Source organism: Saimiri boliviensis, chromosome 12 (assembly GCF_048565385.1).
Source record: "Saimiri boliviensis isolate mSaiBol1 chromosome 12, mSaiBol1.pri, whole genome shotgun sequence".
Lineage (NCBI taxonomy): Eukaryota > Metazoa > Chordata > Mammalia > Primates > Cebidae > Saimiri > Saimiri boliviensis.
This window is the reverse complement of record NC_133460.1, coordinates 19,149,653-19,174,434: the sequence shown is the minus strand read 5'-3', so window position 1 is coordinate 19,174,434 and position 24,782 is coordinate 19,149,653. Positions and strand designations below refer to the sequence as shown.

The 24,782-nt window shown below is 44.7% G+C and overlaps 3 protein-coding genes across 10 annotated transcripts in view; 1 reads left to right on the top strand and 2 right to left on the bottom strand.

The window, feature by feature from the left end:
- Nucleotides 1-95: 95 nt before the first annotated feature.
- Nucleotides 96-19,561, bottom strand: UMOD (uromodulin). Its single transcript, XM_003930147.4, has 10 exons — nucleotides 19,460-19,561; nucleotides 15,362-16,138; nucleotides 15,148-15,255; nucleotides 12,831-13,039; nucleotides 10,921-11,069; nucleotides 7,965-8,210; nucleotides 4,374-4,536; nucleotides 3,753-3,834; nucleotides 2,561-2,602; nucleotides 96-423 (listed from the first exon to the last, which is right to left on the bottom strand). The coding sequence occupies exons 1-10, from the start codon at nucleotides 19,545-19,547 to the stop codon at nucleotides 362-364; spliced, it is 1,926 nt and encodes a 641-aa protein (XP_003930196.1). The 5' UTR covers nucleotides 19,548-19,561; the 3' UTR covers nucleotides 96-361.
- On the top strand, nucleotides 17,299-18,859 carry LOC101048435 (short coiled-coil protein). The gene has a single exon (XM_039478481.2). It carries the CDS (start codon nucleotides 17,381-17,383, stop codon nucleotides 17,627-17,629), a length of 249 nt encoding a protein of 82 aa, XP_039334415.2. The 5' UTR covers nucleotides 17,299-17,380; the 3' UTR covers nucleotides 17,630-18,859.
- A 2,116-nt stretch (nucleotides 19,562-21,677) lies between the features above and the next one.
- PDILT (protein disulfide isomerase like, testis expressed) overlaps nucleotides 21,678-24,782 on the bottom strand; it is a 158,120-nt gene continuing 155,015 nt past the window's right edge. For all 8 annotated transcript variants that reach the window (XM_074381965.1, XM_074381964.1, XM_074381959.1 and 5 more), the window contains one exon: nucleotides 21,678-21,758. The gene's annotated coding sequence lies outside the window, so the exon portion shown is untranslated. The remainder of the gene's footprint in view (nucleotides 21,759-24,782) is intronic.

The following is a 24,782-nucleotide window of genomic DNA, read 5'->3' as shown; positions in this document are numbered from 1 at the left end:
GGCTGTTTTTCCCCCCATAGGATCCTTAGCACCACACACATTTATTACATGGTAGAGTTCAGTAAATACTTGTTGAATGAATGGATGACTTCAAAGACAGAGATTAAAAATCATTATTTTGCCACATTCTCTTAGGAGACAGGGGCCTCAGGGTATACCATCACAAGTTCCATTTTGAGAGAAAGCAGCATGTAAAGACACAGGCTGTTTCTTAACAGCCAGGATTAAGGGGGAGAAAAGAAGGCAAGCTGACCAAAGCATAAACTCCCTTTTCTGTGGCTGGAGCGCTGGCCTGCATCATGCCCTCTGCCCAGCAGGATGTGAGCTGGCAGCCATGGAGCATAGGGCTTTCTGCTGTTAGTCACTGAAATGTCAGGGTCAAGGTGGTGGAGAGAAGCAGAGACAGCCAGACTTTCAGGAGCCCTGAAAAGAAAACAGTTATAGGGCAACTGCTAGTACTGCTGTACTTTTGTGTAAATTAACATAAGCTGCCTCCTCTAGATTGACCAATCAGATGAGGACACCGTCCCTGGGCTGGTCTCCTAGAAAAAGGAAGCTTCATCTTTATCTCTCCTGAAAAAGGTGGACCTATTTGAAAAAGGTAGTCTTTCCTCTGGTACTAGGCTTGGTACCTTCACAACAGGGCACTCTTGTGCAGTTTACAACCTACTCAACCATCCTTAGAGACCTTTCGGTATAGTAACAGAGGGCAAGCTTCTTAGGAATACCATGACTCTCTAGCTCTGAGCTCATCAGTACTGGGCTGGACTAGTCAAATCAAATACCCAGTTTGCTGGGCAGGGTGGCTCACACCTTTAATCCCAGCACTTTGGGAGGCCAAGGCAGGCGGATCACCTAAGCTCAGGAGTTTGAGACCAGCCTGGCCACATGGAGAAACCCCATATCTACTAGAAAATACAAAAATTAGCTGAGCGTGGTGGCGCATGCCTGTGGTTTCAGCTACTGGAGAGGCTGAGACAGGAGACTTGCTTGAACCCAGGAGGCAGAGGCTGCAGTGAGACAAGATTGTGCCACTGCACTCCAGCCTGGGCAACAGAGCAGATTCCATCTTAAAAAAAAAAAAAAAAAAAAAAAGCCCAGTAGTGTAACAACCTCTTTGGATCCAGGTACCAGTAGCTGTTGCATATATGTGCTTTTCACCTAGATTTTAAAATAATTCAGTAGCCATGAAAACCAAGGGCCATAAAAATGCCACCTGTCCCTGGCCTTTGTGGTCAGAAGAGCAAAGAAGCAGAGAAGCAGGGTTTCTTGTTTGACTGTTGTGTTCACCCCAGCCCTAAGCATGGTTCCTGGCACGCAGTATTACTCAACGAATATTTGTCATCTCTTGAATGAATCTAGAAAAAGGTGTTACAGCAGATCCCTGGAGCTTCAGGAAGTACCCAAGATGTACATCTGATGTGTGTGCATACCCTTTGGGTACAGGTTTCCAGTAAGTGTGTGTATATCTGCACACACAAATATGCATACATACGACTACCGCTTCCTGTGCACCTGTATGTGCAAACAGGAGTGAATGAACGTATGTGACCTTGTGTGTGGGGGCAAACAGGTCTGGGTGGCCTACATTCTTAGTGCTTATCTGGGCATGCCTGTGTCTGTGCGCACATAGGTACTACTGGGAGACAGCATAGGTGTGTATACATATGTACAACCCTAGGTCCAGGCATTCCAGGCATTTCCACAGTTAGTTACCTCTTCAGAGCTCAAGCCCAGCCCTCCAGCACACTCTGGGGACCTCAGGGAGTCAGAAGAGCAAGGAAGCAGAGAAGTAGGGTTTCTTGTTTGCTGTGTTCACACCAGAATTAAGCATGGTTCTTGGTACATAGTAGCACTCAAGGAATATTTCTCACCTATTGAATGAATCTAGAAAAAAGGTTTAGAGAAGAGCCTTGGTGCTTCAGGAAGTGCACAAGATGCAGATCTGGAGTGTGTGCGTATCTTTGGGTACAAGTCTATAGTAAGTGTGTGTGTAAAATAAGTGATCTGTATACCAGGGAACATGTCCCAGCTCTAGCAGTTAATAGATAGATGTAGAACCACTCACGTTCTCTGAGCCCCTCTCCTCATTTAGAAAATGGAACTAGTAACACCTCCCGTATAGAGTTGCTGTGAAGCATTAAAAGTTAACAGAAGTCCCCTAGGAGAGTTCTGGGACAGGTCCCGCTGCAGAGACGACCTGTTCTGTCCTTTGGTACTCCTTTCATAATGCTCCTGTACCCAGTTTATTTAAAATGAAGTGCACTGGAATAGGAAATGTCCCCTATCTCCCTTCCCACACCCTGCTGTGCTCCCTCCAAACCCACCTTGCTCTGAGTTCTCAGGTCCCCCTGCTTTGTCTCACCAGGACCCCTACTTTCACCTTGTTCCCTTCCACACCTCCAGTTAGTCCCTATCTGGGTAAGGGTCTTCCCTTGAGCTCCATGAGGTGGAACCCAGTGTTTACACTGTCTTCTGTCTCTGCCCCCACCCCATGCAGCACTTCGAGGAACTGAAAAATAACTTCCTGTACCTGGTTAAAAAAAAAAAAAAGACTTACCCAAGCTGCTAAAAGCAGCCCTTGAGACTGTGGCCTGGACACCTTTGGAGGAAAACAGAAGAACAGTGAAAAAAGAATGCATGAGATTGGCAAGCAGCCTGGGAGAAATCCCTTCAATCTACTTTTCTCCTTGCAGGCAGAGTGAACTCTTCAAAACTCAAATCTGATCATGTTACTCCCCTACTTCAGACCCATCAGGGGCTCTCACTGCTTTCCAGAGAAAGGCCTCAAACCTTAGTAAGAACTGCAAGACCCTGCACAGTCTGCTGTAGCTCATCCCGCACCACCCCCTTCTTTCCAGCCTGCCTGGCCTTCTCTGAGTTCTTTAAACAGGCAGAGCTCCCTCCTACCATAGGCCCTTTGCCCAAGCTGTACTCTTGAAAATGACCTTTGCAAAATTATGATTGAGACAGTGAAAGAGAGCTAACCTAGCTGACTCCATCTTGGTTCTAACTTTTAAGCTGTCCTTGTTCCTTCCTGGGTGTAGGCTGAACTAACTTTGGAAGAAATTTAATTTATAGTTTAAAACAAAGATGATAACAGCCCTTACCAAAAACAAACCTCTTTCTTGCCTGGGGACTAGACTCCCTTTTTAGGACTAAGAAATTAGCTACAATATTGGAAATTATGGTTTAGGAGTCATAAAGCTGGAGGCTACAAGATTCTGACCCTTCCTAAACTGCTCCTAAGATCAATGTTTGCAGACCCTGCACTTGATCTTAGGTGGTGCCATCAGCTGGCACCACCCAGATCCCACATGTCTACATGGGATTATTCAAACGGCACCTTCTTCACTGATTCACAAGTTCCATGTGAATAGGGCCATCTACTTCTGCTCATCACAAGACCCCCAGACACAGAGTAGGCACACATCTACTACAAATATAAATGTATGTATGTGACCTCACGTGTGTGAAAACATATCTGGATGATCTACATTTCCACATGCCTGTCTGGCCATGCTTGTGTCCTATGTCACATTCATCTACCAATCATATTTGTGCAATGAATGGGTTGATGAACGGGAACAGTAAAAAGAAGGCAGCCTGTTTTCCACCTTGCCCCAGAGCATCCACTTGCTCCCAGTTCTTCAGAGCTCAGTAAGGTGACAAGGCGCCAGGCTCTGTTATCCCTCTTCCTCTCCAGAGATTATTCCCAGCCAGGAATGTTGAGGAGCAAGTGGCTCTCTTACCTTTCCGTGTGATGGGACCCAAGTTCAGGACACGGGATTGCTCTATGACACTCCCACTTCTGAATCTGGTCCCAGAGCAGGTCTACAGGGAGAGGGCAATGGAAAAACACCATCCATAAGGGAGCCTGCAAGTGGTTCTGCCATGTGGAGTGGACTGCACACCTCATAGGTGCCTCCTCCTGCCCCAGGCAGAAGTTTTTAGGAGATCTGTATACCGGGGTACATGCATGTCCCAGCTCTGCCATTTGCTAGATAGATGCATGATCTCAGGCAAGCCATTCAAGTTCTCTGAGCTCCCCTCCTCATGAGGAAAGGGAACTAATAACACCTCCCTTATAGAGTTGCAGTGAAGCATTCAAAGTTAACACAAGTGAAGTGGACACAGTGCTTAAAATGTCAGCTCTTGTTATTTGAACACAAGCTTGCAGATAAGCCAGAGCGTTTGCCAGCCTGCCGCACTTCACTGATTGCACCTGATTTCCTGGTGGCCTAGGTTTCCTGCCTGGCCATGCCCACCTCATCTTATTGCTCATTCTATAGGGAAGCAATGTTGATTTGTTTTCTTTGTGACCAAATGTCTTTGGTTATAAGAGATGAGCTGGGGGAGCGGAGGTGACTCACAGGCTTGCACTTTTCATTCACGGTGTCACAGAGATAGACTTCACAGTGCAGGTAGACTAGGTTGTAGTTTCCAGCAAACCGGAACATCTGGACGGAAAATCGGCCCTGGGAGGACTCCCCGTTCTCCACCACTTGGATAGTTGAGTCTTTAGTGTGTGGGCATCTGGGAGGGTTACACATCATTTCATGTGATTGGTTAAACAAAGACTCTGGAGCCAGACTTACTGGGTTCAAATATTGCTCTGTCACCTTTTAGCTGTGTGACCTTGGGACAACTTACTTAATCTCTTTGTGCCCTAATTTCTTCATCTGTACATAGGAAACAATTGCAGCCGGCCGGGCGTGGTGGCTTACACCTGTAATCACAGCACTTTGGGAGGCCAAGGCAGGCAGATCATTTGAGGAAATAATTGCAGCCATGTTATAAGACAGCTGTAAGGATTAGTTTTTTGGGTTTTTTTGTTTGTTTGTTTTGTTTTTTTGTTTTTTTGTTTTTGCTGAACTGTGTGTAGTATGCCAAAGGTGCTTTATATATTTGATACTAAAGTGAAACTGTCATCAGTGCAGAGCTGGAACTATCCAAAAGTCAGCACTTCCTGCTTTCCCAGGAATAAAATTAAAAAATTATTAGCTACTATGTGAAACTGTCATCAGTGCAGAGCTGAAACTGTCTAAAAGTCAGCACTTCCTGATTTCCCAGTAATAACATTAAAAAATTATTAGCTCCTATGTGCTATCTACATGTGCCTGGTATAATTATAACGATGGAAACCTCTGGGTACCAACAGCTACTGATGAAGTTGGCGTGTGTGCACCCGTCTGTGCATATACACAACTGTGCCCAAACACAGTTACAAGGAGAAACCTGAAACAGAGCATGCAGAGATTCCCATGTGTGCTGGGTCGAGTCAGGGATACCCATGGGCATTCCGGGAAGGCAAACTGGGCACCCTATCTGCCATTCTGCACTATTTGCTCAAAGCTGATTTAGGCAGGAGTCTGAACACTGACTGCAAAACTGAGAAGGAACCTTCTGGGAATGTTTTTCACCCTTGTATCTCCAATAATTCAGATCTGGTCCCAAAATGCAGACTCCAGCTGGCAAGAGAAAAGCCCTGAGGTTGAGTGGACCCAACTCCTGACAGGCAGACAGCATGGCCTGTGAGGGCTCCATGTGCTCAAGCCAAGCTGGACATCCATGTGTTCCCTCCAGTCACTTTCACTGTCTCCCCAACTTGTCTCCTCTTTTCATGCCTTGTGAGGTTCTGACATCTCTCCTAGACTGATAGTTCTCACCCCAGCTCCCACACCCACCCACATGGAAACGTATAGACATACCCTACATTTTTTCCTGCTTCTTTTAAAGAACTTTCCAAGTTTTCCACAATGTGCCTGCCGTACTTTCATTTTATTTTATTTTTAGATGGAGTCTTGCTCTGTCACCTAGACTGGAGTGCAGTGGTGAGATCTTGACTCACTGCAACCTCTGCCTCCCAGTTCAAGCAATTCTCTTGTCTTAGCCTCCTGAGTAGCTGGGATTACAGGCACATGCCACCACACTCTGCTAACTTTTGTATTTTTAGTAGAGACGGGGTTTCACCATTTTGGCCAGGCTGGTCTTGAACTCCTGACCTCGTGATATGCCTGCCTTGGCCTCCCTGCTGTACTTTTATACTCCTGAAAAACAAATTTTAAAATCCCAGCATAGCAGGTATTATTTATCCTCATTTATGTCTGAGAACAGGAAAACCCAGAGAGCTAAGCTGACCTGTTTCTTAAAACTAAGAAATGGCAAAGCCAAGATTTGAACCCAAATCTCTGTGATGCTCAAATCAAGGTCATGCCAACAGTTTCCAAATTTCAGTATTTTTCTTCTTTGTTGAGATGCCACCTTCATGAGCATTTTCTTTTGTGTCCCAACATTTGTATTATTATTTACTGTTTTTTTAATCTACTTATATTTTTTACTGACATACATTTATTTTCTACAAGAATCTTTAGTTCATGGCCTCAAGATGGCAAGCAAGTATCACTTGCCATAAATAGAACAGGACCATACAATGAGGACAAGGTCAACAAAGGGGTTGTATTAAGTTTGAATTAGACACTGTTAATTGCCAAATCCTCTAAAACAGACTTCTGCTTTATTTTTATTGCAAAGGGAGATTCAGATAACGAAGAGGTGTGAATGTCATATTAGCACCCACTTGAAAATATTCCCTTGATGTAACAAGGCAGACCCTGAGATAACCTAATGAAAACAGACCACTGTCTCTGACTATGCAATAAAATTGCAAATGTCTCTCTTCTTCTCCTGCTTTGTTTCTTCTATAACCTCTTTGTCATTAACATACTATATATTTCACTTTCATTTAATTATTGGTCCTCCTGCTTTAGAATATAAATTGTATGAGGGCAGAGAGTTTTCTTCCTTCTATTTACTGTGAAATCCACAGAGCCTGACACACAGCAAGCTTCCAAAATATCATTTCAACTTATGAATGAGAAAGTGAACTACCTTCTCGTGGTAAAATTCACAGTCACCTTGTGCCTCTTCAGTAAAAGGTAGCACACTTGTGTCCTAGTTTCAACTGGCCCTTGGCTAACCATGCCCATACCTTACTCCTCCCCCAGGTACTGGGCTGTCTGCTGCCTTGGGCATGCCTTTCCATCAGGTTTCTTACCATTTTCTGAATTGCAAATCCTACTCAGCTCCCTGCTGAAGCTTGTACATCCCCCTTCAAAAATAGTATTTTTAAATGCACAAAAGAAAAATATTTAAAAGATTATAAAGGAAACCAATGAAATTGAAGTGCCATTCTCAAAATACGAAAAACATTTGCTAGCTGGGTATGGTGGTGTGAGCTATGATCAAGTGACCGCATTCCAGCCTGAGTGACAGAGTGAGACCCTATTTCAAAAAAGCCAAACCAAATCAAACAGGCAAAAAAATAAGACATTTGAAATATAAAATGCGTATCATTATGTATATATATCATACATATATATTTGCAAATACATATATATTTGATAATGCATCGAATAATAAGGGCTAGTGAAAATTCTAATGCTATAGTGCCTAAAAAGTATTGATGACCATAAATGGCTTCACAGGACCTGCCAATATTTCTGTAGTTTTTTGCCTGTATTTATAGTGGATGGGAATGCTAAGTTTCAGCTAAAGGGTAATGAATATAAAAATGTAATTTTCTGGCTGGTCATGGTAGTTCATGTCTGTAATCTCAGCACTTTGGGAGACTGAGGCAGGTGGATCACAAGGTCAGGAGTTTAAGACCAGCCTGGCCAATGTGGTGAAAACCTGTCCCTACTAAAAATATAAAAATTATCCAGGCATGCAGGTGCATGCCTGTAATCCCAGCTACTTAGGAGGCTGAGGCAGAAGAATTGCTTGAACCCAGGAGGTGGAGGTTGCAGTGAACTGAGATCACTCCATTGCACTCCAGTCTGAGTGACAGAGCAAGACTCTGTTTAAAAAAAAAAAAAAAAAAAAGATGCAATTTTTCTCCATCCAAGTCCACAGAACCCCCTGAATTCCCCCCATGGGCTCCCATGTAGGAAGCTTTGCCTTACCTGTCCTGGATGATGAAATACTTCAGGGGGTCCGTGGCATTGCCACTGGGTGTGGCATAGCAGTTGGTCATGAGCAGTGCAAATCGGGACAGGTCTCCCCCATCCAACATGGTGCCCACATAGAGAAAATCCTCAGTGGACAGCGTCACGGAGGAGCCTTGGTAGGGCTGCATGTAGGAAGGGTTCTGGAAGAGGGCCATCCGCACAGTGAACATGCCTGTCCCGCCCACTCTGATGTTCAGGGCACTGCAGGGGAAGAAGAGTTGGTGAGAGGATCAGGCTGAGAACACTTGCTGATGGGCTACTTTTTCTGGTTTGCATTTCTGGGCAGTACCTTGCAGTTATTTGCATTTTTATCCAGCAATAAGACTGGAACCCACTAACTGTTGCTTTGCAAACTGCAATGAGTACACACAGGTCAACTTGGGATCTAGAAAAAATTCAGGCTCTGATTCAGTCAGTTTGGGGTGGGGCTCAAGGGCCTGCATTTCTAACAAGCTGCTGGATACTGCTGATGCTGCTGGTCCATGGATCAATCACATCTCAAGTAACATACCCAGTCCCTCACTTGCTACTCCTGTAGCCTTCAAGATGGGGGGAAAAGAAACAACAAATTACTGAAACACCTGGACTCCTTCTTTAGTCTCAATCTAGAACAGGTTAAAAGGGATTGGGCTATTATGAGTCCTACAGCTTGAGACCTGTTCTCCATCATGATGTACTAACATCTACATCAGAAGATTGAGCTTTATAAATGAGTTATTTTTAACCACACTGAAAACAGACACACTGATGTGAACTTCACTGGATGATCCCACAAAGGACTTTGTAAGGCTGATGCCTCATGAAATAAGGCACATGAGAAATACTCCGAAATGTGGAAGTCCATTTTATAGATGAAAACTGAGTCATCAGTGAAAACTGGGTTGAGATCTCTAACTCAAGACAGAGACTCAAGGGATCAGGTGCTGTGGCTCATGCCTATAATCCCAATACTTTAGGAGGCCAAGGCAGGAGGATCACTTGAGGTCAGAGGTTTGAGACTAGACTGGTCCACATAACAAGACTCAATCTCTACAAAAGTATTTTTAAAAATATCCCAGGTTTGCGGCATGTGTCTGTAGTCCTAGCTACTTGGGAGACAGGTGGGAGGATTGCTTAAGCCCAGGAATTCGAGGCTGCACTGAGCTATGATTGTGTCACTGCACTCCAGCCTGGGTGATAGAGTGAAGCCTGGGTTCTTAACAAAACAAAACAAAACCAAAAAACATAGAGATGTGAGCACACTTGTTGCTCCCCAGAGCCTACCAGGCTGAGGAAGGGCCACAGTGCCCCAGGACACTGCTTGGCTAGGTGAGTCTCCAGCCAACAGCCTGCAATGAGCGCCCTTCTTCCTCCAAGTCAGCTGTACACTGTCATCAGCACCCAGCATCCTTCCCTGAGTCTGGCTGGGCAAGAGAGTACAAAACCATGGGCAAGCTTCAAAGGGAACCTCAACCAAGCTTCTAAGGTCAAGTGGAGGCTCTGGACCTGATGTCTGAATCCCAGCTCTATCACTTGTTGGACTTTGCAGCTTTGGATAAATCACTCAAACTTCTCTGAGCCTCAATGCCCACATCAGTATAATGGGAATAAGAATAATAATACCTTTATCTCCTAGGGCTGCTATAAGAGTTTGATAAGATGTTCCAGGCAGAACACTGGACACAATGCCTGAGATACAGTAAGCTCTCAATAAATCTCAGTTATTGGGTGGGTGCAGTGGCTCAAGCCTGTAATTCCAGCACTTTGGGAGGTCAAGATGGGTGGATCACCTGAAGTCAGGAGTTTGAGACCAGCCTGGCCAACATGGTGAAACCCCGTCTCTACTAAAAATACAAAAATTAACCAGATTTGGTGGTGAGTGCCTGTAATCCCAGCTACTTGGGAGGCTGAGACAGGATAATTGTTTGAACCCAGGAGGCAGAGGTTGCAGTGAGCCAAGATTGCATCATTGCACTCCAGCCTAGGCAACAGAGCAGGACTCTGTCATAAGTAAATAAATAAATAAATACATAAATAAATAAATCTTAGCTCATATTACGATTATTTTTTCCATCATTGGCCTGTGATTCATCCTATTTGAAGATTTTCAATTTTATTTAGGGACAGGTTCATTTTTAAAAAAAAACAATAAAACGTTATGTGGCACCCAGTATGAATGGTTTACCCCGTACAGGCACTCCTCCAGGGCACCTCCTTTGGCCCCCACCAAGACACTTGCAAAGACCATAATTTGTAAAACCTTCTTTAATCAAATTCCTTTCACTTACAGAGAAGGAAGGAAGCTGAGGTCCTTCCAAATGTGAAATACGATTTGCCCAGAGTCCCATAGCAGTCTGGATTGAGACCCTTCCTGCTCTCTGGCACAACCACCCTGCCCCTTTGAAAAGTGGAGACTCTAATATTTGATTCACATCTGAATCATCTGCATCAGTTTGAGGGTTGAATCTGACTCACATCACAATCATAGCTCAATGCAGCCTCAAATTCCTGGGCTCAAGTGAAACTCCCACATCATTTGATTCTTAGAGCACTGTTGTACTCTAAGAAAGGCAGCACAAGTATGGCTAAACCCATTTTGCAGATGAAAATATTGACACCCAGAGAGGGGCTATCAGCTTCCCACAGCCAGGCTCAATAACTCACTGAAGCTCATATAATTAGTTAGTGACAGAGCTAGGGCTTAAACCAGGCAGTGTTCTTACTCTGTCCCCCACTGCCCAGGGTGTAACCATCATTTATGAGAGTCTAGGTTTGAACCTGGGCTCCAGGATTCCTGGCTTTTCCACTGTCCAACCCTATTCCCAGACCTCACTCCCAGCTCTCTGTAGGTGGCAGTTGACAGGGAAGCTCATACTTAAGGGGTTTGGGGGTAGAATTGTCTAGGGGTCCCAGAAACTCTCTCTAGCCGCACCTGACCATTGGCTGCAGGGAGTTCTTCAGGCTGACTTTCATGTCCAGGGGGTAGGAGCATGCAAAGTTGATTTTGATATTGCGGTCACGGATGATGATCTCATCTGCCAGGTAGAGGGTGTTGCTGTAAGTGGCATGGGTTTCATTCCTCTGTGTTGCAGGGAATGGGAGGTGGGAGTGAGAGAAAGGGCATGAAAATCTGAGTAGGACTTCAAAGCCAAATCTGCTGGTCTCTGGCTACTTGTGAGCTGCTCTCCTAGTCTCCTTGATAAAGAGCTGCCTGTGGCTGGGTGCAGTGGCTCACGCCTGTAATCCCAGCACTTTGGGAGGCTCAGATGGGTGGATTACATGAGGTCAGGAGTTAGAGACCAGCCTGGTCAATGTGGTGAAACCTCATCTCTGCTAAAAATAAGAAAAGTAGCTGGGTGTGGTGGTGGGTGCCTGTAGTCCCATCTACTCAGGAGGCTGAGACAGGAGAACCACTTGAACCCAGGAGGCAGAGGTCGCAGTGAGCTGAGATTGTACCACTGCACTACAGCCTGGGCGACAGAGGGAGATTCCATAGGGAAAAAAAAAAAACAAAAAACCCACAACAATAAAAATCTGAACTATGAGCCAATTAATCATCTTTTCTTCCTAAAAAAAAAGTTACAACAGCAATGACCATTCATGCGCACATGTCATGTGCTAGACCCTGAGATGAATACCTGCTTTATTGCATTAGTCCCTTCAGTGACACTAAGAGGTGGCTCTGCCATATCTCTGCTTCCTGGATGAAAAGACAGAGGTTCAAAGTGGCAGAGTCACTGAGGGATTGCCCACAGTTTGTGAGATCTCACAAGTCTAGGCTCTTTCTAGCACCCTGTGCTTCCTCTCTTGAAAACTAAAAACCATATGCTAAGTCATCATTAATAAAACTTTAAATGCTATCCTTGGAAAATGACATTATTTCCTTTTTGTTTGTTTTGAGACAGAGCCTTACTCTGTCACTCAGGCTGGAGTGCAGTGGCACAATCTAGGCACACCACAACCTCTGCTTTCTGGATTCAAGTGATTCTCCTGTCTCAGCCTCCTGAGTATCTGTGATTAAAAGTGCCCACCACCATACCCAGCTAATTTTTCTATTTTTAGTAGAGATGGTGTTTCTCTGTGTTGGCCAGGCTGGTCTCAAACTTCTGACCTCTTTTCCGCCTGCCTCAGTCTCCCTAAGTCCTGGGATTACAGACATGAGCCACCACGCCCAGCCAACATTAAATCTTTTCTCTCTCTTTCTTTCCTTCCTTCCTTCTTTCTTTCTCTTTTTCTTTCTTTCTTTTTCTTTCTTTGTTTCTTTGTTTCTTTGTTTCTTTGTTTCTTTCTTTCTTTCTCTTTTCTTCTTTCTTTTTCTTTATTTCTTTCTCCAGTAATCAGAGAGGTGGGAGAGATAATGCTCAAACATTTACCTCTGAGTTTCATTTGAGGAGCCCTCTGTCAGTGAGGTCCTGGTTCTGTGTACATTAAGGAAACAGACCTTGCCTTCCAGGACCACTGGAGATGAATGGACCAGTTTCTGAACTAAATGCTGATGCCTACTGGCTGTGACAATCACTACTGTCAGCCCTACTTTTCCTATCTGTAAAATGGAGAACTATCACCATGGATTGCTCTCTTTATTTGAAGTTTATTTGAAGCTGACATTTATTGAGCACTTGTCACCTACTGTGTGCAGTCCTAGTCACTTCAACACATTAACTCATTCAATCCTCTCAACATGCCTACGGAGTAGGCGCTATTATTTCTCCACTTTACAGTGGATGAAACTGAGGCACAGCCAGGTTAAACAACCCCGAACCTCCTGTAACTAGGAAGTGATAGAGCAGAAGCTTGAACCAGGCAGTGCTCTGGTTCTGTGCCCCACTGGCCAAGACGTACCGTCAACACTGTCCCACAAGGGCCATCCCGGGCTGGGGTCACTACGGACATCCAGTCCCGGTTGTCTCTGTCACTGAAGCCTGAGCACCGGCTGTCACTCAGGTACATGAAGACCTCCTCGAAGCCCAGACTCTTCAGCTGGCACTTGCCCAGGGACACCTTCATGTCATTGGCCCCACATTCCAGCCTGTGCTCCAGGAGGGAGATATCTGAAACAGTCAGGTTGGGCAGGATTGAGGGCCTGTGTCTGTAGCTTCGGGGCCCAGCACGTCCCCCCAAGCCAGGTCCAGCTGGCTGCGTTAACCACCACCTGGAGGTGCTCAGCATAGCCTCAAGCTGATCTCTCCCCTCCCAATGTGATGAGGACTCAAAATTGGACCCCTGATATCAATGTATACATCCATTGGCCAACCATTCAGTCCTCTGTTCCCCTAAGCGTGGGTTGTATACCAAATGCAGGAGGATTTTCAGGGGAGGTTGACGTCTCAGCATTAAATAACAGTGAATACTAGTTTAAAAAGGGGATCGTGGGCACTGTGACTCATGCCTGTAATCCCAGCACTTTGGGAGACTGAGGCAGGCGGATCACTTGAGGTCAGGAGTTCGAGACCAGCCTGGCCAACATGGTGAAACACTGTTTCTACTAAAAATACAAAACAAATAAATAAATATTAGCCAGGCCCAGTGGCAGGCACCTGTAATCCCAGCTACGTGAGGGGCTGAGGCAGGAGAATCGCTTGAATCCAGGAGGCAGAGGTTGCAGTGAGCTGAGATTGCACATTGCACTCCAGTCTGGGTGACAGAGGGAGACTTCGTCAAGAAAAAAGAAAAAGAAAGAAAGAAAGAAAAGAAGGCAAACAAACAAACTGCAATTGCTTTCTACCCTTTTTACATCAAGGAGACAGTTTCAGCTTGCCACTAATGTCTTTAATGCCGTATACTCATACTCACTAACTTTCCTCTCTTTCTTTCTTTTTTTTTTTTTTTTAAATTTTTTTTGAGACAGAGTTTTGCTCTTGTCGTCCAGGCCAGAATGCAGTGGTGCGATATTGGCTCACTGCAACCTCTGCCTCCTGGATTCAAGTGATTCCCCTGCTTCACCCTCTGGAATTGCTGGAATTACAGATGCTTGCCACCAGGCCTGGCTAGTTTTTGTATTTTTACTAGAGACAGGGTTTTGCCATGTTGGTCAGTCAGGGTGACCAACTCTTGATCTCAGGTGATCTGCCCACCTTGGCCTCCCAAAGTGCTGGGATTACAGGCATGAGCCACAGCATCCAGCCCACTAACCTCCCTCTCAAACAGAGAGCAGGCCTCAGGCTCAGAGTTTGGAGAAGGAAACAACATCCAGGTAGAATTCATTTTTAATTTTTTTAAAAATGAAGCATTTTTTAAAATTTTCAGTATTTATTTTTAAAATTTTGTTTTATTGAAGTATTACACAACTGCTGGAATTTAGTACCTTTTCTTTTCACTTTATTTTTATAGTTAACTTTCTGTCTAAGGTAAGCGTAACTTGCCACAGACAGATGAAGCCGTGACCATCAACACTCCACATTTACATAAGAGATTCAGTCCATTAGAAGAAAAACAAGTTAATAATAAAAGTCACGGCACAGGCAACACTTGGATAAAGCAAGTGAACCAGGGTTCCAATTGTCAAGTTGGCACCTGGATGTGACTAAAATCGTGACTGAAGTCTGGAAATACAATTTTCATCTTTAATAATTGTAGGTATGAGAAATCTGAGGCTTGTGCCTGGCCCAGAGTCCTGAGCTGATTGGTGGACTGGTCACCAGGTCTGAACTGATAGGGGGACTGGTCACCGGGCCTGAGCTGTTAGGTGGACTGGTCACCAGGTCTGAGCTGTTAGGTGGACTGGTCACCAGGCCTGAGCTCATTGGTGGATTGGTCACCAGGCCTGAGCTCATTGGTGGACTGGTCACCAGGTCTGAGCTGATAGGTGGACTGGTCACCAGGCCTGTGTTCTGGTGCTGCAGGAATAGGACTCAGATGGTCTTTGGCTCCCAGATAGCAGCAACGTGTGTGCCCACTAAGGTGTGGGGCCTCAGAAAGAAGGTTGGGAGCGAGGAGGTCCCCAGATTTGAAGTCAACTAAAGAGAGACTCGGAGAGGCTCAGAGAGCCTCTTGCCAGCTTTAATGTGTATTAGCGGATCTTCTATTTTCACTCAGGTTGAATATGTATTTTCTGTGTCATACCCAGATGACCCCAATCTCACAGGGGAGGAATGTGTCCCTCCCCCAGTCAATGTCAGGTTTCTCAACAACCCGCTTCCTCCCCGCCCCCCGTCCTCACCAGTGATGTTGAAGTCCTGTTTGCACTGGCAGTGCCACCTGCCGTTATCCGATTTGCAGTCCTCATCTATACCGCACTCCTCACACGTTCCCTCCACGGAGCTGGGGTCTGCAGGGTCACAGGGACAGACAGACAATCAACAAGGAGGCGCCCCAGTCCCCTGTAGTGCCTCTCCAGGCCTGGGGTGATGGCTGCGGGGAAACGCCAGGCTGACCTGTGCAGTACGCCAGGTGACACTCGGGGGGCGCTGTCAGGTTGTAGACGTAGTAGCCGCCGGCGCAGGCCTTCACCTGGACTGATGCATCCCACAGGCAGCAATGGTCGCTCCAGTGAGCGCAGGCCGTGCGGCTCACGATGCCTTCGTCGCTGGAGGGATGCGTGCCATTGAGCCACATGGGGGCGGCCGTGCTGCAGCGCAGGACGGGCACGCAGGTCTCAGCCAGGCGCACGCCGCCCTGGCCCACGAAGCGGTACCAGCCGCGCAGGTCCGTGTCGCAGGCGTAGCCCACCCCATACTCGGTGCTACGCCAGTACTCGTCCAGGATGCGGTGCGCCTGACACGGATCCGCGCACACGAGCGTGTCGCCCTCGGGCACGCAGTCCAGCCCTGGCCCGCAGGAGCCTGGGGAACACTCACAGTGCCACCCATCCCCCCAGTAGCCCGCAGGGCACACGCAGGAGTAGTTGCCCATCCCATTGACACACGTGGCCAGGGCGTGGCAGTGGCTAAGCCCAGGTTCCGTGCACTCATCCACGTCTGTGCAGCCCAGCCTGGGCGTCAGGCGGAAGCCTTCGGGGCAGACGCAGGAGAAGGAGCCTGGCGTATTTACGCAGCTGCTGTTGGTCGAGCAGTTGTGAGCCCCCGGAATGGCGCACTCATCCAGGTCCACACAGGTCAGGCCATCCCCAGTGAAGCCCTCCTGGCAGGTGCACGTCGTGACAGCCCCATCCTCCAAGCAGGTGGCATTGCTGTGACATTCGGAGCACCATCCTGTGGACAGAAGAGCCCAGCCTCAGAGTGTGGGCAGCTGGGCCCATGGCCACCCAGAAATCCTTCCCTCATTCTCCAGGGAACTCACATTATATTTAAGATTTATTCTCTAGGACTCCCTCCAAAACAAGTTAAGAAGGAAAGAAACAAAACTCCCCTGATGATGTCAGGCTTCCACCATTCATTCTTTTTATTTCATTTTAATTTTTAACTTTATTATTTTTTTAGAGAGGCAGTCTAGTTCTGTCGCCCAGGCTGCAATAGCTCATTGCAGCCTCCAACTCCTGGCTCAAGCCTCCACTCCCCACCACCAACCACCCTGCCACAGCTTCTGAAAAAGCTGGGACTACAGGCACGTGCCATCATGCCCAACTCCACCATTAATTTTTCTGTGTTAAGCATTGCTTTCAAGCTGTCTTCTTTTAAAATATCCACATTCAGAAAAGTAATGCACAGAATTCCTGTACTTTGGTAGAATTTACAGTGAACCTGTTGCCCTCTCTGCCTTTGCACATTTTTTGCTTTCTGCCAGATCTGCTTCCCTGCCTGGTGAAAGCTTCCTCAGGACCCAGCTCAGTGTTGCCTCCTCTCTCAGTAGTCCTCCAACAGGGCAGTTGTACTTTGTTCCTCCATAATAAAAATAATCATTAAAAAAAAATAAGCTGTTGTTTATTAAGCGGTCACTATATGCCAGGCAATAGGATGTGCACTTTTCATTCACTATCTTGTTGAGTACTTCCCAATGGCCTCGTGAGGTCAGTTTTTGATTTATCTTTGTTTTAAACATGAGAAAACTGAGGTTCAGAGGGATTAAGCCCCTTACTCCTTTGGTAAGAAGTAGAACCAGGGTACAAACGCAGATGGCAGGACCACAAAATATTTGCTTTTAACTAGGACACCGTATGTAATAGAGTATGTTTCTGACCTTCCAGTAAAAGGGCCTGCAGGTCTTAGAGATGTTCTAGACCCTTGCTTTTCAATGTGTGCTTCAAGGACCCCACCACTAGCATCACCTGGAAGCTTGTTAAAATTCAGCATTGGCCGGGCACAGTGGCTCATGCCTGCAATCCCAGCACTTTGGGAGGCCAAGGTGGGAGATCAAGACCATCCCAGTCAACACGGTGAAACTCTGTCTCTACTAAAAATACAAAAAATTGTCCATCCCTGTCTCTCCCCGCGCCTCCAGCGGAAGACCATTCAGCAAGGATTTTGTATCCAAGGCCCAAAAGTTTGTTACCCAAGATGATGAATGCTGACATGGATGCAGTTGATGCTGAAAATCAGGTGGAACTGGAGGAAAAAACAAGACTTATTAATCAAGTGTTGGAACTCCAACACACACTTGAAGATCTGTCTGCAAGAGTAGATGCAGTTAAGGAAGAAAATCTGAAGCTAAAATCAGAAAACCAAGTTCTTGGACAATATATAGAAAACCTCATGTCAGCTTCTAGTGTTTTTCAAACAACTGACACAAAAAGCAAAAGAAAGTAAGGGATTGACACCCTTCTGTTTTATGGAATTGCTGCTGATTATTTTTTCTTTAAAACTTGGATAGATTCCAAAAGTTACAGTACCTTTGTTTGTGGCTTCATTGAATATTTATGAAGATAATGTCAGATGTAGACAAAAGTAACACAATAACAGGAGACTTCCATAAGTTTGTGTATTGTTAGTCTATGAAAACGTGCAAATGTATTGTAGAGACTTTATAATTAGAATTGCATATATTTATGAAACTTAAAGATGAATGTTTTATCTAATTTGTAGGTTTAGCACTGTCTTTTATTATAGGATTAGTAAGATATACAAGAAAATAACCACCATGTTGTGAAAAAGTGACCAAAATCATGTACTGAATGCACAGCTTTATGTACCCTGTCCACCATCTTGTGCCTCTTCTCCATTTGCCTCTTCCTTCCTATTTCCCTTTCCTTAAGGAAAAAAACTGGTTTCACATTTGTAAAAGTAATTTTAATAGTTAATCATCTCTGAGAGTAATCTGTATTTTAATTGTTGACCTTAACCAAAATAAGATCCTGTCACAGCTAGGGCTTGTCATTTGTGATATTTAGTATTAAGATAGGAATGCTGGTTTCTCTTTAATAAATTGGAAATAGATGGAGACTAAAAATGAAGGTTTTTCTTTGAAACAAAATTAACTTGGGAGTATTTATTGTTAATAACTTCTTTTTGCACAAAGTAACTCATTTTATATTATCTGAAAATATATGATTTCTGGTTATGTGTGTGTTTAAAATAGAAAATTTAGAGGAAAAATAGAAATAGGGTGGAGAAGTAGTTGGTAAACAGTAGTAACCAACTCCAAATATTTTCACTCCAGATTTGTGTTTTCTCTGGCACAGACTAGATCTTTTGGGAAGTATATATGAAAGTAGATTAAGTTTGACTACCCTTATGTAAGCCACATCTGGATGAGAACAGTTACAGTTTGGTTTCTGTTTATTCGTACCCAGCAGATCAACTTTTGCAAAATTCCTTAACAGTGTATTGGTATTAGAATAGTGAATAAAATGGGAGAGTTTTACAGGTATTCTTATTATCTTGCTCAGTATTTTATCTCACTTGTTCTAGAATTTTCTGTAAACTCTGCCACTTGAAGAGTTTTAGTCATCCTTTAACAATTTTTCAAAATTTGGTGTAGGTTCCATTTGGTAAGGAAATCAATATTGGAAGTAATGCTAAAATCTTAAAATAGGAAAAGAGATCCACTAATATAGCTTATGGTTATTAGATTTGGGTTACTTTTAATCATGGAATAATCTTATGTATTGGTGTAAAAGCTGATGAATGACTTTAGCTGTATGAATATATAATAGTCAAACTGCAAACATTTTGCATCCCTTTTGTGACCTAATTTACAGACATTTAAATTGTGTTGCAGTTCTGCTTTGCCGTTTAATAAAAAGCTGTTTCAGAGAAAAAAAAAAATACAAAAAATTAGCTGGGCATAGGGGCATGTGCCTGTAGTCCTAGCTACTCAGGAGGCTGAGACAGGAGAATCACTTGAACCCAGGAGGCTGCAGCTGCAGTGAGCTGAGATTGCACTGCTGCACTCCAGCCTGGGCAATGAGAAAAAAAAAAAAATCAACATCTTAGGTCCAACTGAAGATCTGCTGAACCAGAATCTGCATTTTAGCAAAATTTCCAAGTGAGTCCTGTGCATATTGAAGTCTAAGAAATGGACTTAGAATAAAGACAATGCAAATTCCAAATGCAATAGGAAATTTGACATTGCCTCTAAGAAGTGCTACACTACTCGTGCATGCACACACATACGACACACACACACTTCTCACTTACTTGTTTCCGAGGTGTCAGTGGCTGCAGCTGTGATGAACCAAGAGGCCACTACCACCATCAGCATCCAAGTCAGAGATGGCTGCCCCATGCCTTTGCTCTTCACAGCTACTTCTGGTCTAGAGAACACCTGCCCAAAGACAAGTCAGGTTGGCCCCCTGAGTTTTCCTCTCTGTCTCTGATGTCTGCTGTCCTGTGAACGGAGACGGATGGGACAAATGCGTGATCTAACTCTCCTCCCCACAGTTGGGAGGAGTGCTTTGATTGTAGGTTATACAACTCCAGGAGGTGTCACTTATATGGACTAAAAATTGTACGACACTGCAGCCCTTGTTTTGCTGGGACTTTCCCCTTTGTACTCACCCTCCTTACTTCACCAACATCCCAGTCTTGGCTCCCCAAGTCTCAGCACAGTGCACATTTTAAAGAACTGAGTCATTTGGAGCAGGAAATAGCAAGATAGAATAGTGTTCTGGACTCACCACTTTACTGAAGGCAGCTTTGGATTTTAACTGATCCTCTGCCTGGAAACTTTCAATTTGCCCACATCCACTTACCCATTCAACAAACACCTAATGAGTTTGTGCCAAACAGGGAGCCAGCCACCATAGAGAACAATGAACACAACAAAGTCTGTGCAGCTCGCGTATTGTAAAGAAGTGACTTGAGACACAAAACTCAAGAGGTAATTAATCTTTACAATGTATTTTAATGTTTCTGTGGGATCGCTTATTATTTCTTTCAATTGGTAAAATAGTCCAAGGTGGATGCCAGTATTACCCAGTGTTTATAGCAGCAAAATAAGGTGGCATGTTGGCTAAGTATGTAGAAGCTACAGCCTGCAACTGGGATTCAAATCCCTGCTTTACTGATCAATAACACTGTGATGTTGGGCAAGATATTTCAGTTCCCCAAGTCTCTGTTTTTGCCTGTGAAATGGAGATTGTTGCTTTCACAAACTGAGTATCTATGATGGGCTAGGCTCAGTTCAAAGACATCCATGTGCTCAAAGACCCTAGGTCCTAGAGCAATATTTTCCAGATCTTTGTGATCATGATGTACTATAAGAAAAATATTTTATGTTGCCGGATGTGGTGACTCATGCTGTAATCTGAGCACTTTTGGAGTCTGAGGTATTGGATCACCTGAGGTTGGGAGTTTGAGACCAGCCTGACCAACATGGAGAAACCCCATCTCTACTAAAAATACAAAATTAGCTGGGCATGGCGGCACATGCCTGCAATCCCAGCTACTCAGGAGGTTGAGGCAAGAGAATCGCTTGAACCCAGGAGAGGCAGTGAGCCGAGATCACACCATTGCACACCAACCTGGGCGACAAAAGTGAAACTCAGTCTCAAAAAAAAGAAAGAAAGAAAAGAAAGATGTTTTATATCTTGATCTAGTACAGATGCTTCTGCAAGAATTTGCGTGCACACACACACACATACACACACACACACACGTCACACATAAAAGTTTTGTAAGACAATTGATATTCTTACTATATTAAATCATTTAATTCTTACCACAACCCTACAAGATAAGTACTATTATCCTAGTTTGCAAGTGAGAAAACAGAGAGACAAAAAGGCTACTTCCCTCAAATGTGCATTGCTTACTGACATATTCTATTATACTTAATTAAAAGAAGTCTGAGGATATAATCCACAAATGGAACAATTTTATGAGCCACTAATGAGTTGCGACATAAAATGCTGCATATTGTCCTGGGATTAGGTAGATGACAGATGTCTAGAAAGGCCCAGTACATAGCAAATGTTCTTGTTCATTGTTGTATCCCTGGTACCTGGCATGTAATAGGTGCATAACTAGTATTCATGGAATAAGTCAAAAAATAGTAGTCGTTGTTACTAGGATGGAGAGGATCAAAGAGAGGAAAACTAAATTACCCAAGATCATGAAGACAATCATCAGCAGAATAATGACTCAAATCCAGGTCTGACCTCAGGTTTGAGGTCTTAATTTTCTCTCTCACCTCCTTCAAATAGAATGGAGAGAAGCTGGGCTAGGAGAAGACATCTACAGATAGCCTTACCTGAAGCCAGAAAGGTAGTTAGTCTGGTCACAAATGTGTTCCTCATACTTATATATATATACATTTGTCCCAGGCTGGCAGTCTCTCCTCCAATTATTCTCTAGTTCTGTTTTTTGATATTGTTTTCTTGGGGGTGGAATATTTTTTCCTTCTGGCACAATGTTTGCCTTTTCCAAGCTGTGAGGTTGTTGTTGTTCTTTCTCCTAATAGCTAGAGACCCCAAATGATTGACACGGGGGCTCACACCTGTGCAGGGAAATACAAGGTCACTGTTTCTCACCTTCTCACAGCAAGAGATTCCTTAGTTAGAAATTAACTGGGAAAGCCGTGCCAAGGTGCTGGGCTTCTTCTTGGTAACTGACAAGGGCAGGGTGGGCCCAAGCATCCAGGCGGAAGCCAGTATCTGAAGCCAGGCTACATAAGGACCAAAGGGATGTTCACTGCCCCTGCTGGGAGGTGCACCTGTCTTGGAGAGGGCACCCTTCTGAAACACCCATTCTCATGAGATCAGCCTTAGAATCCAGACCCAAGCAAGAGGAGCTGAGAATGGCTGAGAATCAGAATTAGAAGACAGTTTGACATCGTTGGACCTGGCCCCCTCTGTGAAACAAGGAATCATAGGCCTGATGACTGGGAGGTCCCTTTGGAGGTGAAATAACTTTGCAATTAAATAGACTGACTTTGGAGTCAGTCCAACTCCCACATCGGCCATTTATTGCATGCCAGTGGGCTCATTTCTTAACCTTCCTGAGGTCGAGGTCAACTTCATTCTCTACAACATGAGAATACCCATCTCTCACAGTAGTAATAGTAGCCAAAGGAGATGATGCAAGTAAAGGCACATAGTAATGATTATATTCATGGAAATTCTGCATTGCTGTTGTGCAATCACTGAGGTAGAAAATGACAGAGCCTGAGTGCAAACCACGTCTTCAGACCCGGTTCTACGTACATGGCATTTCAAAAATCAGTGTAAGAGTACTGTCATCATGTTGAGAAAAATAAAATATGTGTGAACTTGGGCTGAGCAGGCAATATCACCATGGCCACTGTGTTGATCTTTTCAGGACATTTCCTCATTCTGTTCCACTCAGTGGTAGGGCAACCATTGACACTGGTGCAATTATCTCCTCACAATTATGTCCGAGGAGTGGAATTTCTGGGTCAAAGAGGTAGCACCGCTGTAGTGATATTGACACCTCTTCCCAAACAGCACCCCAGAGAGATGATTAAAAATTGATTTACAATCCCACCAACAGCACTCACCAGTTCTGAGCATTGGTAACTTGCTTTCATCTTTGCCAAAAGGATAAGTAGAAAACATCTCATTGTTGTTCACTTTTGCAATTGTTTGATGAAAAGGGAAGTTATTATCTCTTCATTTATTTACCGTTCTTTTTTTTTTTTCTGAACTAGTTGCTTTTATCCTATGCCTTCTTCATGAGACCTTATCTAAACCCTAGTATGGGTGTCTTCAAAGGATTAAAGATGGTGACCCCAGGTAGCTTCTGGAGTTGTCTTGACAAAGACTTGGGCAGGAAAACAAGGAGTTTGGGTTGGAATCTATTCACAAGTGTAATCACCGTGCTTTCTTGTTTCTGTATTTGGTGCTTTTACATCTTGGGGCCTTACTGATCATGGAGGGACTGCCCCTTCCGGGGCTCAATAATTACTAGAGATCAAAAATGACTTATTCATGAATGTGTCTTTCTGACTGCAAATCAACCAATCCAGAGCACATACCCCCAAACCTTGTCCTCCTTTATGGGGCTTTTGCACTCAGGGTCACTACTCACTGCTTTAAATCACCCCATGGGACCAGGGACCAGACAACTAGAGACAACTCCTATGGCCCAAAGGTCTCTGAAATTATTCAAATTAAGACAGTCCTAAATCTGCTTACCGCCTCTCCCATTCCTTCCTGCAGAAACTACAATAAATGCTCTTTCCTGCCCTTTCCCTGTTCTCTTTACCTCCTGACCGATCCTGGTACTTCCTGGGGCTCTTCCTCTCCCTTCAGCCCCTCCACCAGTGAGCTGTGTCCCCTTCTCTTGGGATCTGTGAGCATAACGAGTCGTCAATGGCCATAGTTTCCTGCCCTGTTGCTCATCAAGATCACCAAAGATATCCACATTACCAAATTCAATCACATTTCTCTTCATCTTACCTCTAGGACAGTGCACAATAAATATTTATTTATTTATTTATTCATTTATTTTATTTTTTTTTTTTGAGACGGAGTTTCGCTCTTGTTACCCAGGCTGGAGTGCAATGGCGCGATCTCGGCTCACCACAACCTCCGCCTCCTGGGCTCAGGCAATTCTCCTGTCTCGGCCTCCTGAGTAGCTGGGATTACAGGCACGTGCCACCATGCCCAGCTAATTTTTTGTATTTTTAGTAGAGACGGGGTTTCACTATGTTGACCAGGATGGTCTCGATCTCTTGACCTCGTGATCCACCCGCCTCGGCCTCCCAAAGTGCTGGGATTACAGGCTTGAGCCACCGCGCCCGGCCTAATATTTATTTTTGAATGAACCTTAATCTCTCAGTACTTACCTCCTTCTTGAAATACTTTTCCTTTTTCCTTCCTTCCTTTCTTTCCCTCTCCTCCTTCCCTCCCTCCTTTCCTTCCTTCCTTTTCTTTCTTTCTCTCTCTCTTCTCTCTCTCTCTCTCTCTCTCTCTCTCCCTCCCTTTCTCTCTCTTTCTTTCCTTACTTCCTTCCTTCCTTTTTGGCAGAGTTTTGCTCTGTCTCCCAGGCTGGAGTCCAGTGGCTCAATCTTGGCTCACTGCAAGCTCCACCTCCCGAATTCAACTGATCCTCCTGCCTTAGCCTCCTGAGAAGCTTAGATTACAGGCACACACCACCACACCCAGCTAATTTCTGTATTTTTAGTAGAGACCAAGTTTCACCACATTGGCCAGCTGGTCTTGAACTCCAGACCTCAAGTGATCTACCCACCTCAGCCTCCCCAAATGCTAGGATTACAGGCATGAGCCCGAGACTTGATCTTAATAATACTGAGAACAATCACCTTCTGAGCACTTCTCTTGTGTCAGACACTGCTCAGTGCCTTTCCCTCCATTGTTTCAAACAACGAAGCACAGCAACCCACTTCACAGGGAAGAAGACAAGTTCAGAGAGGTGGAGTAACTCCTCCAAGATTGCACAGCTAGCTAGTGCTAAATCCACACTAAACCCCAAATCTCACTCTAATTTTCCTGCATTCCTTGGGTTAAAGAACATTCCGTGCTCAGCCATGACAGGAGGG

Excerpts from the sequence above, each read along its gene's own strand:
- LOC101048435 (XM_039478481.2), top strand. The coding sequence starts at position 17,381 with ATGATGAATGCTGACATGGATGCAGTTGATGCTGAAAATCAGGTGGAA.
- UMOD (XM_003930147.4), bottom strand. The coding sequence starts at position 19,547 with ATGGGGCAGCCATCTCTGACTTGGATGCTGATGGTGGTAGTGGCCTCT. Across the intron at positions 13,040-15,147 it reads ACAGGACTTCAACATCACTG|ATATCTCCCTCCTGGAGCAC; the intron begins GTGAGGACGGGG and ends TGACTGTTTCAG. Across the intron at positions 4,537-7,964 it reads TATTTCATCATCCAGGACAG|ATGCCCACACACTAAAGACT; the intron begins GTAAGGCAAAGC and ends TAACCCTCCCAG.